Source organism: Podarcis filfolensis (genome assembly GCF_964270895.1).
Source record: "Podarcis filfolensis genome assembly, chromosome: 12".
NCBI lineage: Eukaryota > Metazoa > Chordata > Lepidosauria > Squamata > Lacertidae > Podarcis > Podarcis filfolensis.
Window position 1 is genome coordinate 8,322,575 of NC_139614.1, and position 15,992 is coordinate 8,338,566.

Below are 15,992 nucleotides of genomic sequence, written 5' to 3' on the forward strand. Positions count from 1 at the left end.
AAGAGGTGTGTCATTTACAGGAGAGGGTGCCAGAGGCGGCTGCACAATAAGAGAGGCCTGATGAGAGGTGTTTGATATCTCAGGGATGCAACACTTCTATGTCAACCCACGTGAGAGCCAATGTGATGACTTCCAGGTATCACTGGACTCTTAACTCACATAAGCCCCAGCCAACTTACCCAATGGCTAGGGATGATGGATGTTGAATACAATGACATCTGGAGGGTGTAACATTGGCTACCCTCTGCAAATGAACTGGATGCAGACTTAGTCACCCACACAGACCCACTGAAATCAATGGGAGTTAAGTTAGGTAAAGGGATCCCTGATCATTAGGTCCAGTTGTGACCGACTCTGGGGTTGCGGCACTCAGCTCGCTTTATTGGCCGAGGGAGCTGGTGTACAGCTTCCAGGTCATGTGGCCAGCATGACTAAGCCGCTTCTGGCGAACCAGAGCAGCGCACGGAAACATTGTTTACCTTCCCGCCGGAGCGGTACCTATTTATCTACTTGCTAGGTTGGCAGGAGCAGAGACCGAGCAACAGGAGCTCACCCTGTCGCGGGGATTCGAACCGCCGACCTTCTGATCGGCAAGTCCTAGGCTCTGTGGTTTAACCCACAGCGCCACCCATGTCCCTTGGGAGTTAAGTTACTCATGACTTAACTTTTTTAGAAAGCTTATTTGCATAATTTTGCTGAATTCAATAAGTTCCTTTGATTGATCCAATCACACATCAGAGCATATATTATCAAATTATATTGTGGTGGAACATGCATGGCTATAATCTCATCTGTGTGTTTTTAAATTCCGCTACAAGGTAAGAGATCTCCAGCTTTTTCAGAACAAAAGTGTCTAACTCAAATTCCAATGGGTATACTCAAAAGGTGACTAAGTCCAAATCCAACCCATTGGACAGAAAAACAGTGCTATTCTTTGGGGGTAGGATTCCATTGTTAAGCACATTTAAAAAAAAAAACCCCCACTGCATCCTTTGTCAGGTATCTGTGCAACAAATCTAAATCTCCCCACCCCTGTAATCAACTTTAAGTTTAAATGACACAGCTTAATGGTAAAACAAGATCCTTCAGCCATAGGCCAAGATGAGAAAGATTTTACATGGGAATCTTGCATGTAACAGAGCAGGTCACAAGGTGGTCAGAGTTCTGTTTAAGAAAATTATTTATTTTCACAAGCTTTGTTGTAACCACAATTAACTGCAAGACGTTAGCCTTTCACTGGAATCTCTGTGACTAACTGCATGGGAAAGTATGTAAAATAAAGCCAGATAGGGGGGGGAAACCTTTTACAGTTACAAATTCCTCAAGCATTTGAGTCAGCATTCGGTTACAGATTTGGAATTCGCAGCAGCAGCAACAACAACCAGTGCAAAAATTCAAGCGGAGAGAAATAAAAGAAAAGAGCTTTCCCTCGGGATAGCTGGTGTGATGCCCTCCAGATGTTGCTGGACTCCAACTCCCATCACCCCACCAGCCAGCATACTCAGAGGTAAGGGAAAATGGGAGTTGTAGTTCAGCCAGATCAGTTGGTTAGAGTGTGCTGCTGAAAACGGCAAGGTCACAGTTTTGGGCTGAACTAGATGAGCCATGGCGTCCCTTCCAACTCTATGATTCTAAGATTCTATCACCTGCAATCTAATCTACAATCTGTCTTCTTCTTCTTTGGCGATCACTCGTAGCTAAGTAAGATTGTCTTCCATAAACACGGTTTTAACAATGAGTCCGTAAGTGACTGTGGAGGTCAATTCTGGATCCACACATCCTTCCACAGTGGGGACATTGGTTTCTGGGCAGGAGTTTATCACAGTGTGGATTTGCCAAGCGTGCCTTCCTCTTAGCGCGTTTCTCCCTTGAGACCTGAGTTCGAGTGTCTTCAAAGCCCATGACACCTTTGGTCAAGGCTGTTCTCCAGTTGGAGTGCTCGCAGGCCAGTGTTTCCCATTTGTCAGTGTTTATACTACATTTTTTTAGATTTGCCTTGAGACAGTCTTTAAACATCTTTTGTTGACCACCAGCGTTACGCTTTCCATTTTTCAGTTCAGAATAGAGTAGTTGCTTTGGAAGGCGATCATCAGGCATCCACACAACATGACCAGTCCAACGAAGTTGATGTTGAATTAGGTTACCATCTGTAACCTAATACCAGCAGGGCGGCTCCAACACAAAAGCTGCTACTGCTCACACCTGGGAGCGTGGTCCGAAGGCCTACAATGCAGTAGCCTTGCTGAAGCTAAGTGAGTCAGAGTCTAGTTGGCACCTCCATGCAGGTGCGCCATCTAGGGGAGAAGAGGGGTCCAGCCTCCCCCCAAAAAATTCAATGGGCGGTCTGGGCCCCCTCAAAGTTCCGTGACGGCTGTGCACGCATGCCATGGGGCGTGCTTGCATCATGACCACATGCCACTCGGTACCCACCTGACACATCAGCACACCACGTGGCATGCGCGAGTGACGTCAGGAGGCTCCACAGCATGCATGAGTGATGTCAGCATGCCATGGGGCATGCACGCATGGCGGGAACATGCCACGGGGCATGCCAACATCATGTACGCACGCCCCACGGCGTGCTGACAGCTATCACGCATGACTGGCTGCAAGGAACATAGCTTGCCCCTGACACAGTCAACACCTCAATTTTCATACTTAGAGGATATGAAGGTACACATCCCTCCATTTCAAGAGCAAAAGAAAACGCCATTTCCATCAGGACTGGCTCAGCTAGTGATGAAGCCAACACAGCAATTTCAGTTTAACTCATCCGCCTATGACCTCTTCCTCTCTGCTTGGTACTTGCCTTACATGCACCTCCTGTCCCTTTCTTGCTGAGAAGCCCTCAGGATAAACAGCTTTGGAAGCCAAGATTGCAGGAAGTGCAGCACTTTAAGGAGTGATGAATGGAGGGCACAGTGGGGTGCCAAGCATGTGCATCTGCCCACAGTGGTGCCAGAAAGCGATTAGACCACCATAGCTCAAATGCTGCTTTGTTACCTGGATGACAATAAACCGCTGAGACAGAATTGCTTAAAAATAGCCAACCGCATTGCAGTGAACTAAATTACTTTTAATGGCCGGATTAAGTGAAGGCTTCAGTTTCATTTACCTGGCTGGCATTCTCTGAAATACAACGTCTCTATTGAACAATGAGATAAAGAAATTAAACCTGGTGCGTGTGTTTGGGGCACAATGTTACGTTTCAAGTGAAAACACCAGCTCAATACACCACCTTGCTTTCTGTGCAGGGAGGAATAAACATGCAAAGTACCGTATGTTATACAGTGGTACCTCGGGTTAAGTACTTAATTCATTCCAGAGGTTCGTTCTTAACCTGAAACTGTTCTTAACCTGAAGCACCACTTTAGCTAATGGGGCCTCCCACTTCTGCCGTGCTGCTGGAGCACAATTTCTGTTCTCATCCTGAAGCAAAGTTCTTAACCTGAAGCACTATTTCTGGGTTAGCAGAGTCTGTAACCTGAAGCTATGTAACCTGAAGCATATGTAACCCGAGGTACCACTGTACTGCAAAATCTGCCTTGGATAACAAAATACCAGAAGGAAACAGGTGTAGACACACAAAAAGCAATTCTACATTTCAAGTTTGAACACTAGCATGACTTCCACACCAATTTTCTAGGGGTGGGGGGAAGGATATATCTCCACAGAGCAAGAATAAATCATTATCTCTATTCTGCCTGTCTGGGGAAGAGTATCCTTTATCAAATTTTACAAGGGTTTGCATATATACACCAGGATGACCATTCTTCAGGCTTTAGCCCCTACCCTCTGCAATTTAAATATCTGAGTAGTTGGGGGGGGTTGAATCATGACTCACATGTAAACACATACAGTATGCACAAAAACTAACATACCACAAAGCAAATGGGATGAATTTTGCATGCTGGAGCTAGTGGGCTTCATTGCCAATCCCATCAATATAGCAAATGACAATATTAGTAAATATATTAATCTGGCCACTGAATTCTGCACAAGCTGTAGGTTCCAAACCGTCTTCAGGGGCAGCCCACGTATAGAACACTTCAGTAATCTAACCTAGAAACAACTGAAGCAAGGTTATTCCTGTCCAGATAGTGTTGCAACTGAGCCAACAGCCAAAGTCGATAGAAGGCCACTTATGTATCCAGTGAGAGTGACAGAAGAGGATCCAAAAGTTGATAAGCCATGAACAAAACATCACTTTACATCATGCCTTGTTTGCAACTAAATTCCCAGTAGGGGCAGAACAGTGAACCAGGAGTCATGGTTTGCTGCTAGGTAAAGGTAAAGGACCCCTGACAGTTAAGTCCAGTCGCAAACAACTCTGGGGTTGTGGCAGTCATCTCGCTTTACTGGCTGAGGGAGCAGACATTTGTCCACAGACAGTTTTTCCATGGCCAGCATGACTAAGCCGCATCTGGCAAAACCAGAGCAGCACATGGAAACACCGTTTACCCTCCCACTGGAGTGGTACCTATTTATCTACTTGCACTTTGGCGTGCTTTCAAACTGCTAGGTTGGCAGGAGCAGGGACCGAGCAATGGGAGCTCACCCCGTCGCGGGGATTCGAACCGCCGACCTTCCGATCGGCAAGCCCTAGGCTCAGTGGTTTAGACCACAGCTAGTGAGAACTAAATCTGTGGCCACCTGTGTGCTAGTAGTAAGCCATAATCCATGGCTTACTGTGATGCATGAACCCAGCCAAAGTGTACGATAATTTATTTCACATATGCAGGTTTTAGACCGTTTCTATTACAACCCACATAGGTGAAAAATTTCCCCTGTGGAATTTAGAATAGGCTTTCAGATGGTTAATCTTTTCTAGCTCGTTTATATAATGTGTATAATGACAGCAATAAGGTCTCACAGCGCTGGAGAGAGGTTTGTTTGTTTTTACTGTGCTATATAGCTTATTTGGAAGCAGGCCCCAGGATTTCAATTTGTTCTCGACTTTCTCTTTGGCGTAAGAGAAAGCTGTGTCCTGTCCATAGTACAAGCAGCAGCTGTCTGCTCCCAAACCCGGGAAGCCAGTAACAGAAAGATAACACACACTTATATTGAAGACTAACCTGCAATCCTAGGTGTTGCTTGGACTCCACTGCCATCATCCCTAAACACTGGCCATACTGGCTGAGGCTGATGTGAGTTGAGTCCAACAACATCTGGAAGTCCAGAAGACAGTTCTTCCTTTTGAAAACTATCTATACTGCTCTGGTTTGTCTCATCTCAAAGCAGATATTGTCAAACTGGAAAAGGTACAGAAAACAGAAATTAAGATGATCAAAGGCCAGTGCCTTTCCTATCTGTAAAAAGCACATGTTTTTTCTCTGAAATGATACATGGTGGATATTGATAAAAAGGATGGATGAAATTCTGAGGAAACAGTTTCTTTTTTTAAACCCTCCTACTTTTCCATCATGACTTGGAGTCACCCAGTGAAATAAGAGATTCACAATGAAGAAAAAAAGATATATTCAGACAGTGCATCATTAGCTTGAAGAATTACCTATCATGGGATTGGGGCTGGTTCCAGGTTTGAGGACGCCCTGAGCAAAGGGTCCTTTGCTGGAGGTGGTGCTCCATTGGTGAATCCTGGTGATGGCAGAAACCAAGAAATTCTGAGCAGTGCTCTGAGCCGCACCAGGCAGCTGGGTCTAGCAGCCGCTTGAGTTTCCCACAATGCCTCAGAGTGGTGTTATGGAAGGACATGGTAGGAAATTAAAATGGCAGCTAGAGCCTGCCGTCTGATACCACTTGGAGCTCTGGGACATTAAAAACACATATTTGAAGTGTCAGTGAGGCACCACTTTGATTTTTTTTAATGAAATAGTAGCATATCAATATCATTTTAAATAAACAGATGGATCAGAAGCTTCACCGCTGAGGAACAGCCCTTCCCCTAATAGGAGAACTAAACCTCATACCTCTTTGTGACTTTCCTAGGTTGGGTTTAGCCACTGTGAGAAAGAGGATGCCAGACTAGATAGGCTTTGGTCTGATCCAGAAGAGTTTGTCTTATGTTCTATGCACGGGGGCGCATTAACACCCAGTTTGAATAACTGCAGATCCCTTTAGAATGGTATGAGTTTTGGGCTCTATAGTTAGAACAATGGCAGATATACACATATCCAAAACACACCAAAAGCACGTAACTTCCCTCAAAGAATCCAGGGGGCCTGTAGTTTCTTCCTCACAGAACTAAAATTCTAAGCATCCTTAATATTCTACAGTTCCCAAGATTCTGGGGAGAGGTTGTATGCTTTAAAGGTGTGCTGGGTGTGTTTTAAATGTGCAGGTGCACCTGCCCTTAATACTGAGAAAGTTTATTTTAAGAATATGTCATAAATTGTACATCCAGAATGACGTATCCATTTGACTGGCCTTAGAAGTGATGCCTGGAGAGATACGAAAAATCTAACAGAATCCAGTTGGGTTGTTGTTGTTGTTTACAATCTAAAGGTAATGCCATGAGCAGGAACAATAATCATATTTATAACAGTTTTTTACTGCCATACTAGTTTTTCACACATAAGTGTACATCTAGGGTCAGCTTGCACCAACAAGTCATTTTTAGCTTTGCATTTTCTGCACTAAGAAATGTGTATTGTGTGTTTGAGACAACTCAGCATTTGAAAATGTAATTTCTATTCCCCTGTCCCCAGTCCAAATTAAAATAAGCTCTTTCAATTTGCTTCTCAATATTATTCGAGAAACTCCCCCCGTCAGTAAACACACCGCTGGAAAGCTGACAGGCAGGAAAAGTGCAAAAGCACTTTCAAATCAAAGAGAACTATGGCAATTCATTTTAGGGCCTGGTTCCAGACTGAATGCATTTATTGATACCACAATGTGCCACAGTTCCAAGGCCAGCATTTTGAGAAATAAGAGTCCCATCTATTGGAATGAGATACAAGCAAGCATTGTGAACACTTGCCCCTGCCTTCATTCAAACGGCTCCAGGTGAATTTAGAGCCATCCAAACCAGAGAGCTACTTTTTCACAGAGCCTCCCCCCCCACCCCCAATAAACATGGAAAGAGCGTTTGCACGCACCCCGCTCCAAAGTAGAAAGAAGTATTTTTTTAAAAAATCATCACTTGAAATATTTACCTCCTTCTCCCATTATGGCCTTGTATGCCAACAGTTGTTTTTAGAAGGCCACATCCAGCTCTTTAACCATTTAAAACACGAGCGGTATGAAATGAATTTACTCTCCCCAGCCTCACTGGAAGTTGTTAAGGCTGCTCGAATTATTCCCATCCGGTGCAACCGGACCTATCGTATTTCATATTGAAAGCATCTGCTGTCAAGATGATGGGCTCTCGACTCGTTCCTGAGAAATAGCAGAGAACGAAGGCAACCAAACAAAGCTTAAGCACTGCTCCGAAGAGTGCGAGAGACAGGTGCCTACATGCTCCATTAGCCACCAAGTCCAAATTGTCATTGCGAACAAAAACACTGGACCATGTGTGGCAGCAGCTCATTAGCTTGACATTTGGAATCCATCTCTGCAAGCTTACTAAGGCCAACTCCCATTGCCAAGCTACTCTTCTGTGTCTGTTTTCAAGAGGGATTCGTGACTCTTGCTCTCAGTTATTGGGGATCACCACGATTACAGAATAACTACAAAGCTGGGTTTCAAGTCTCAGCAGAATTTATTCCAGGGGTTGTCCATGGGCACCAGTGTTCGTACTTAAAATGGTACCTGAGAAAGGTCTCAGTAAATACCCACTCAAACATCCACAATGCGTGGGAGACAGTTTGCTCTTCTGGCTCAGTTGCTGTTTGAACTTCTACACAACACCCTTAAACATGCTCGTATTTCGTTGGTAGCGCAGCACTTTGCAAGTGTTGGCATTCAGCTGGTCACAGGTGCCCATGGTCAGCTGGCTATTGCCTCTTGAAAAGTGCTGTGCTTTGAAAGCCCCACCAATCACTGATCATCAATACTAGCAAACTGCTGTGCCCACAGCGCTCTAATTTCAACCACACGAGCAAAAGGAAAACAGGTCGCCTCATTGTGAGCGGTCTCTCTTAGCCATCTCTCAAAGTTGGCCAATGGGGTAGCAGTTAGATTCAGTTCCTTGCCACTAGTGTAGAAGCAAGAAGTTACTGCCTGGAGCAAATCTTAAATTTTAAAGCAGACATTGTGTGAGATACAGTGGTACCTCGGGTTAAGTAATTAATTCGTTCTGGAGGTCTGTTCTTAACCTGAAACTGTTCTTAACCTGAAGCACCATTTTAGCTAATGGGGCCTCCTGCTGCCGCCGCACCGCCGGAGCACGATTTCTGTTCTCATCCTGAAGCAAAGTTCTTAACCTGAAGCACTATTTCTGGCTTAGTGGAGTCTGTAACCTGAAGCGTATGTAGCCAGAGGTACCACTGTATAGCAATGGTTGGGTCACGATGACTTCATTGACATTAATGGTTGGCATGGGTTTTGGCTTAACACAACCATAAACAATTCATGAGCCCATTACCAAATTAAATTGTAAGTGTCATCTCAGAATGCAGGTTGAACATCTTCCAGGAGTACCTGCACTTAACTGCAGAAATCAGTTTCAAAGAACATGTGGGCTGTTCCTCAGGTGAAGTCCCAACACCTATAAAATGTGAAAGGACTAAGAAACAGGATCTTTATAACCATTTGCTCCACCCTCCCACTTTTTAAAAAAAAATCTGAAGAGCTACTGGTAGAGAAAATACAGTGGTGCCCCGCAAGACGAATGCCTCGCAAGACGGAAAACTCGCTAGACGAAAGGGTTTTCCGTTTTTTGAGCTGCTTCGCAAGACGAATTTCCCTATGGGCTTGCTTCGCAAAACGAAAACGTCTTGCAAGTTTGTTTCCTTTTTCTTAACACCGTTAATACAGTTGCGACTTGACTTTGAGGAGCAACTCATAGAACGCAGTGTACATAGTAGCCTTTTTTGAGGTTTCTAAAGACTTTGGTGATTTTTGAAGCTTTTCCAAAACTTATTTTGCAGCCATTTGGTAAGTTAAGCTTTTAAAACTTTTTTGGGGGGTTTTGGATTTTGGGTTGGGGTGTTTGGAATTCAAGGACTTGGTGTTGGGGAGGGGTTTGCAAGAATCTGGAAGCTTGTTTTTTTTCTGCATTTTTATGATTTTCTGTGACCATTGGGCCACTCTGCTGTTTTTTAAAAAAAATTCTGGGTTTGAATTTTGAAATGCTCTTTACAGTATGTGTGACTTTAAAGAGCACTTAATAAACTCTTGTTGTACCAAATTTGGCTTTGTTTGGACTTTTTTTGACCATAGGAACGCATTAATTGATTTTCAATGCATTCCTATGGGATTTTGTGCTTCGCAAGACGAAAAATTCGCTAGACGAAAAAATTCATGGAACGAATTAATTTCGTCTTGCGAGGCACCACTGTAAGTGAAGATTATCACTTCCCCCCCCCAAAAAAAAGTCCAGAAAAGCAGGTGTTACTTTGTAAACATTGGAAAACTAATAAAGGGCTATAAGGCACTATACTATAAGAATCATGGCTTCTTCTGCTGTTGTTTCTAAAGCATTACTTCTAAATATTATGTAGTAATTTTCAGTTTCCAGGAATAGTCCGCGCTTGTTCCACTGTACCACATCCAGGATGGAGCAAAATTACTTTAAATACCAAGTACAAACCAAGTGACCTCAGTCATACTGGAGGCTTAACAACTCTAGTGCTATCCCTGAACCACAGCAAGAGAAGCAGCTTTTCTGCAACACAAAACAAACCACTGAAGCTGGATTTTAAATGTCAACTCCATGGCTGCAAAAGAGAACATATTTGCTAGGGAGCAATTCACATGTAGAGAGAGGGGGAGCATTGCCAAGGGTAGACTTTGGTTATCCAGGACAGACTGATTGGTCAACGTCAATTCTATATATGAGACACACAAATGTACCTCTTCAACTGTTTCATCTACAAGCCCTTGGCAAGAGGCATTAGAATCCAGGACAGACAATGTTCTCTTCATGCAGTAATTTGGAATTGCACTAGCTGACCCCCTAAAGCTTTCGGATTAACGGGTGAGGCGCACGGAAATGCAAATGAATGAAAACTCTCAGACTCCCAGAAACTGACAAGTGGAAAAAGTTGCTAGCTGTAAGTTATCAATTCATCATCTGTTGCTCCTTGACTCACTCTCTCTCTCTCTCTCTCTCTCTCTCTCTCTCAACGCCCTATATTTGATTCACTAACCTAGAGGGCTGAACTGAAGCCCACATGAAGATGGAAAAGCTACAGTTCTCACTATAAGTGCTCTGTCGTTGTGCTTGACATCTGCAGAAAGTGTGGAACTTTCTCCTTTCTTTCAAATATAGAAATGCCATAACTCAAACCATGACTCTTGACCCCAATCTGTTCCTTAATTGTTAAGTGTGAGATCCTCACCCTGGTTGCTCAGTGTTGACAACCACTACTTCACATGTTCCAGATCTGAATACAGAAAATGGGTTTCAGGGACATGCCCTAGCTAAAATTAAGCCCCGGGTTTTGCAGACTGAAGTTGACCTGGCACAAATAGTTTTTTGCTGGCTCCACTGTGCATATCATCTGAAGTGGGGTGCTATTTAGAAATGGTTTGCTGTGGCACCAGGACCTCTCTTAGCATCCACCTGCCACAAAACTCCGTCACCACCATTAAGATTGTCATGTGAAGTTGAACTAATGCAGGGGTGCCTCTCTGAATGGAATCCAACCCCCTCCCTCCCCAGCCAGCAAAGCCAATGATCAGAAACGATGGGAGCTGTAGTCAAGTTACATCTGGAGGGCTGCAAGGCGCTGACCTAAAACAATCAGTCTCAAGTCCAGTTTTCATTGAGATGGCTCGGTCTGCAGATGATGGAGCGTCGTACAAGAAAAACACTTCCTCCACATAGACAGCTAGATCTCAGATGGAGGGATTCTAGTCTATTCCTTGTCACTCAAGTGCTACTTTTTTAGGTGTATGATTTCTTTTTTCATGAGAGAATACTCCTCCATGCACAAGCCCCCATCTGTGACTTGAAGAGGCACAACTAAAATACAAGTTTACCACTTTAAGAGAAAGGCAGGACTATAATTGGTCCTTATGGCAATGCTGCTCAGAAAGAAATCTTTCCCTGTCATCTTTGCAAATTAACGCAACAATATGCTGCCAAAAAGCCATGAACTTCAACCCCAGATCCTCTGAGAGATGATGATGATGATGACTGTTGTGTCAAGAGCTGCTAGTCTGGACTCACACCTGAGTGTTTGATGACTAGCATCAAAGGCTGCCTTGCATGTGTGAACATCCTATCATGGATAACGGTGCTTTCAAAGCACCCCTCAACACTTAATACCAGGGTGGGGCTCTACCTGGGGGAGACAGTTCCAACCATGTCCATCCCTCTACAGGCCACTTGGACAAGTGGAAGGGGCCATTCGCCTCTTCGCCCAGAGCTTTAAAGGACATAATCTTGGACTCCCAGTTGCTGTTGTTGTATTTATTAAGCCTCTTTTCTTATGAAGTAACCAGGAGCAACTTGCATTAATACCAATTATAAACAACAACAAAAACTTAAAAGCACAGCAGCACAAATAAAAGGATAAAAGCACAGCTAAACCAAAGGGTTCCAGCCCTCTAAGAAAGCCCACAATACCCTTCAAATTAAGAGCCAAAAGCCTAGAGGGGAAAAAGAAAAGTCTTTGCCTGGTACCTAAAACTACATAAAGATGTTGCCTCACTGTTATGGTCCAAAGGAAAACAGAGCAAGGTATTTGGTACTAAGATCACCACCACCATATCCGATGTCCCTTCAGAGAACTTGCAGGAAACGAAACACCTCCATTTCTCTGGCCAAACTACCCCATTGCCCAAGCATCCTTACAACCAGAGACTTTTGGGAAACATTTTCTGTCATCTTTCTTAAAAGTACAATGTACATCAGGGATCCACCTGGGGCCCTGCCACAGATCTCTTTGTCTGTGGCCCAAATCCAGCAGTCGGGTCCAATCCTCACTCAAGGGTAAACTCACATCAAGCATGTTTCATTGTCCTTGTCATCCTCTGCTTGATAACACATGCACACACACGCGCACACACGCAAACACAGATATTGCACACATGCACACGCCATATTAGTGGTGCAGTTAGGCCATTTTAGTGAAGGGTAGTCAACGTGGTGTCATCCACATATTGTCGGACTACAACGCCCATCATCCATAACATAGACTATGCTGGCTGAGGCTGATGGGAGCTGGAGCCTAACAATACTACACTGGCTTTCTCAATTTTAGACTCTGAGCTTAATGGTCTTACTGGGGAGAGGGGCTTTTTAGATAGCAGTTGCACCTTACATCTCTCACTTCAAAATGTAGAACGCTAGCCCTGTTGCATCTGGAGTCTGCTCATTTTGCTGAGAGAAACCCTGGACTTCTGCCCCAAAGTCCGACCCGATGGCATCACACAGCTCCTAATAAGATTCTAGCCCCACCAGTGACCATTCCCAGCAGACCATTTGAGAATCAATGCTTCTTTGTGTGGTAGGGGGGAAAGTGGCCCTCTTTCTCACCCCAAACTAGAAAAAAGATTTTTAAAATGTATACAAACTTAAGAAATTGCTCCCCCATCCACAAACACAACCCTGCTGTTGTAGGATCCTGGAGAGGATGCTAGGAAAAAGGAATCAATTTCTCCCATAACTAATTGTCATAACTAATAACTCAGCTCAACAGTGCACTCTCTCTCCATCACATGAGTGGGAGGAGGGAAGAAGGCAGACTTTGGGGAGTTCCACTTTAACCCTCCCTCCCATTTCCATGATAGACAATTGCTGGCATTTTAAAATTTCATCCAATCAATACCACTTAAGACAACCCAAATTTAATTTCAGCGAGGGCTCCCGTCGTCAAGATCTGGCCCTGAAACGTGTGATTTAGTAAGAGCAAGGAGCTAAGCACACTTAGCTTGGAGGCGAGTTTCTGTGTGCGGTGGAGAAACAGCACCATACTTTTCGGTTACTTGAAGGGCTGTCACACAGAAGAGAGCAAAGATTTGCTCTCTGCTGCCCTCGAGGGCAAGACTAGAGCTAATGGGTTTCAGCTGTGGGAGGAGGCAGATTCTGGACGTTAAGAGAAAATCCTTAATTCTTGACTGCAAGGGTCAAGAATTGAACAGGCTTGCCCTCACTGGGCAACCATCCGTTGGGGATGCCCAAGAACTGGCTTGTCTGCATGGTCCAGGGGGGTTGACTAGGTGGCCTTCAAGGATGCCCTCCAATCCACAATCCTAAGCCTCTGAGCGCATGCAGAGTGCCGCTTTCTTATCACGAAGTAGGCTTTCAGCATACACAGTTCTAGAGGGCAAGGGGCAAGAAGGGTCCATCAGAGAGCTAAAAGGTAAGAGCTGTTTGACAGTGGAGCAAGTCTCCCTCGGGACATTGTAGCCTTGGAAGGTTTTAAGCAGAGGATGGATGGTCAACTGTCATGAATGCTTCGGCTGAGATTCCTGCATTGCAGGGGGTTGGACTAGATGACCTTTGGGTCCCTTCCAACTCTATGATTCTATGAAATAGGCACTTTTAGAGAAAGAAAAAAAAGTGCCTATTTCACAGAATCATAGTGAACGAAATAGTGATGTATGGAAGTGAGAGCTGGACCATAAAGAAGGCTGATCGCCGAAGAATTGATGCTTTTGAATTGTGGTGCTGGAGGAGACTCTTGAGAATCCCATGGACTGCAAGAAGATCAAACCTCTCCATTCTGAAGGAAATCAGCCCTGAGTGCTCACGGGAAGGACAGATCCTGAAGCTGAGGCTCCAATACTTTGGCCACCTCATGAGAAGAGAAGACTCCCTGGAAAAGACCCTGATGTTGGGAAAGATGGAGGGCACAAGGAGAAGGGGGCGACAGAGGATGAAATGGTTGGATAGTGTTCTCGAAGCTACCAGCATGAGTTTGACCAAACTGCAGGAGGCAGTGGAAGACAGGAGTGCCTGGCGTGCTCTGGTCCATGGGGTCACGAAGAGTTGGACACAACTAAACAACAACAGAGAAAGTAAGGGGGAGAAGAGTCTTCAGGAGGTTGAGTGGGTCTTGGAAGATCGGAAATCAACTTTAGCTCAGTTGGCAGAGCATGAGATTCTTGATCTCTGGGGTTGCAAGTTCGATCCCCAGGGTGGACAAAAAAGATTCCAGTATTGCAGAGAGTTGGACTGGATGACCCTTGGATTCTGGAAAGGGGTGGGAGAGGCGAAGCTGGGGCAGAGGAGGGGTCCCCACCCCTCTCCCCTTACTCACCATCGCGTATTGTCATAGTAATGCTCCAGCACGGAGTAGCCGAAGAAAGAGTTGTTGGGTCCTTGGAAAATCACCGGGTGGTCCAGGTCGAGGTTATAGGAGTAGACCAGCGCCACGCACAGCGTCGCCACCAGCACTTGACACGCGCCCCGCTTGCGCGCCCCGCGGGACGCAGCAGCCATTCTTCGGCGGAGAATGCGCGCCTCTTGCAAGCCAGGATCCGGCCGCCCAGCTCCGTCGGGCGCCGCCTGCTCTCGCTGTCGGAGAAGAAGAAGAAGAAGAAGAGGACCGGCAGCAGCAGGAGCCCCGCGACCCGGGCCCGAGAGCGGAAGGGCGGAGCAGCCAGCAGCGCTCGGCTTGGCGCATCCACGCAGCCCCTGCAAGCAAAGACCATCCGAAGGCGAGACCCCGGGCAGGCAGTTCCCAGCGGGAGTTTGCAAGGGCGGCGGCGGCAGGACGCTGGAGCGCGCGGGCTCTTCTGGCCGCGTCCCGGAGCAAGCGAGGGGCTTTTGAGCGCCGCCGCCGCCGGGCGCCAATCGCAGGCGCGCGCGCGCCCGGCCGAGCCAGCCGTCTCCCCGCCGGAGGCGCAGCGCCCTCTGGCGACGGCTCTCGCGCTCTTGCGCGCCTTAGGAGAAATCAGGAGAAATCAGGAGAAAATAATAAAGTTAGCTTCGGGTGAGAGATTAGGAGGCCGGGGCAGAGGAGCCAACTCCTAGGGGCCGAGGGGTAGTGAAATATACTCAGAGTCGCAAAGTGATTTCATGCTCTTTATTCAGCTCATAGTGCTGAGGAGGAATGAATGAAAGTCCCCTCAAAGTATCTGCTTTATATACATTATTTACACAATGGGCTGCACATGATTGGCTAATTCCGGAATTCTACTGTAAGCCAATCAGGTTGTGGATCCACTTCTATCTGGAGCATGATTGGGTGGTTCCTGCCAACCAATCATACTTCTGCATTGTTCTAGGACCAATCAGACTGCTGCCTTTTGGATCCTATTGTTCTAGGACCAATCAGACTGCTGCAGTTTGGATCCTATTCAACTCAGTACATAACAGGTAGCCAAGGGAGGGGGGCGGGGAGCAGGGGGCAGCTGCCCCCCAAACCAAGTAAATGAATAAAAATACATCAGTGCTGTTTTTCTGGGGGGACGCAGGGGGACGCATACCCCTGAACATTTTGTGAATCTTTGTACTTTTGTCCCTTTACTGTATTTATTTTATAGTTGGAACTATAAAATGGTGGTTTTCTTGAGTCAAAATGAGAGTACCCCTAAACACTTTTTTAGAAAAAAAAGCACTGAAAATACGTAACTAATTGAGGATTGCCGGAAGAAATATCAACAACCTCAGATATGCAGATGACACAACCTTGATGGCAGAAAGTGAGGAGGAACCTTTTAATGAGGGTGAAAGAGGAGAGTGCAAAATATGGTCTGAAGCTCAACATCAAAATCATGGTCACTGGTCCCATCACCTCCTGGCAAATAGAAGGGGAAGAAATGGAGGCAGTGAGAGATTTTACTTTCTTGAGCTCCATGATCACTGCAGATGGTGACAGCAGCAAGATGCCTGCTCCTTGGGAGAAAGGCGATGGCAAACCTAGACAGCATCTTAAAAAGCAGAGGCATCACCTTACCAACAAAGGTCCGTATAGTTAAAGCCATGGTTTTCCCAGTAGTGATGTATGGAAGTGAAAGCTGGACCATAAAGAAGG

The 15,992-nt window shown here is 45.6% G+C and overlaps 1 protein-coding gene across 1 annotated transcript in view; it reads right to left on the minus strand.

The window, feature by feature from the left end:
- ITGA9 (integrin subunit alpha 9) overlaps positions 1–14,844 on the minus strand; it is a 245,911-nt gene extending 231,067 nt beyond the window's left edge. The window contains exon 1 of the mRNA XM_083577706.1: positions 14,274–14,844. Within this exon, the coding sequence (XP_083433832.1) occupies positions 14,274–14,455 (182 nt within the window). The 5' untranslated portion in view covers positions 14,456–14,844. The remainder of the gene's footprint in view (positions 1–14,273) is intronic.
- Between the last annotated feature and the right edge of the window lie 1,148 nt (positions 14,845–15,992).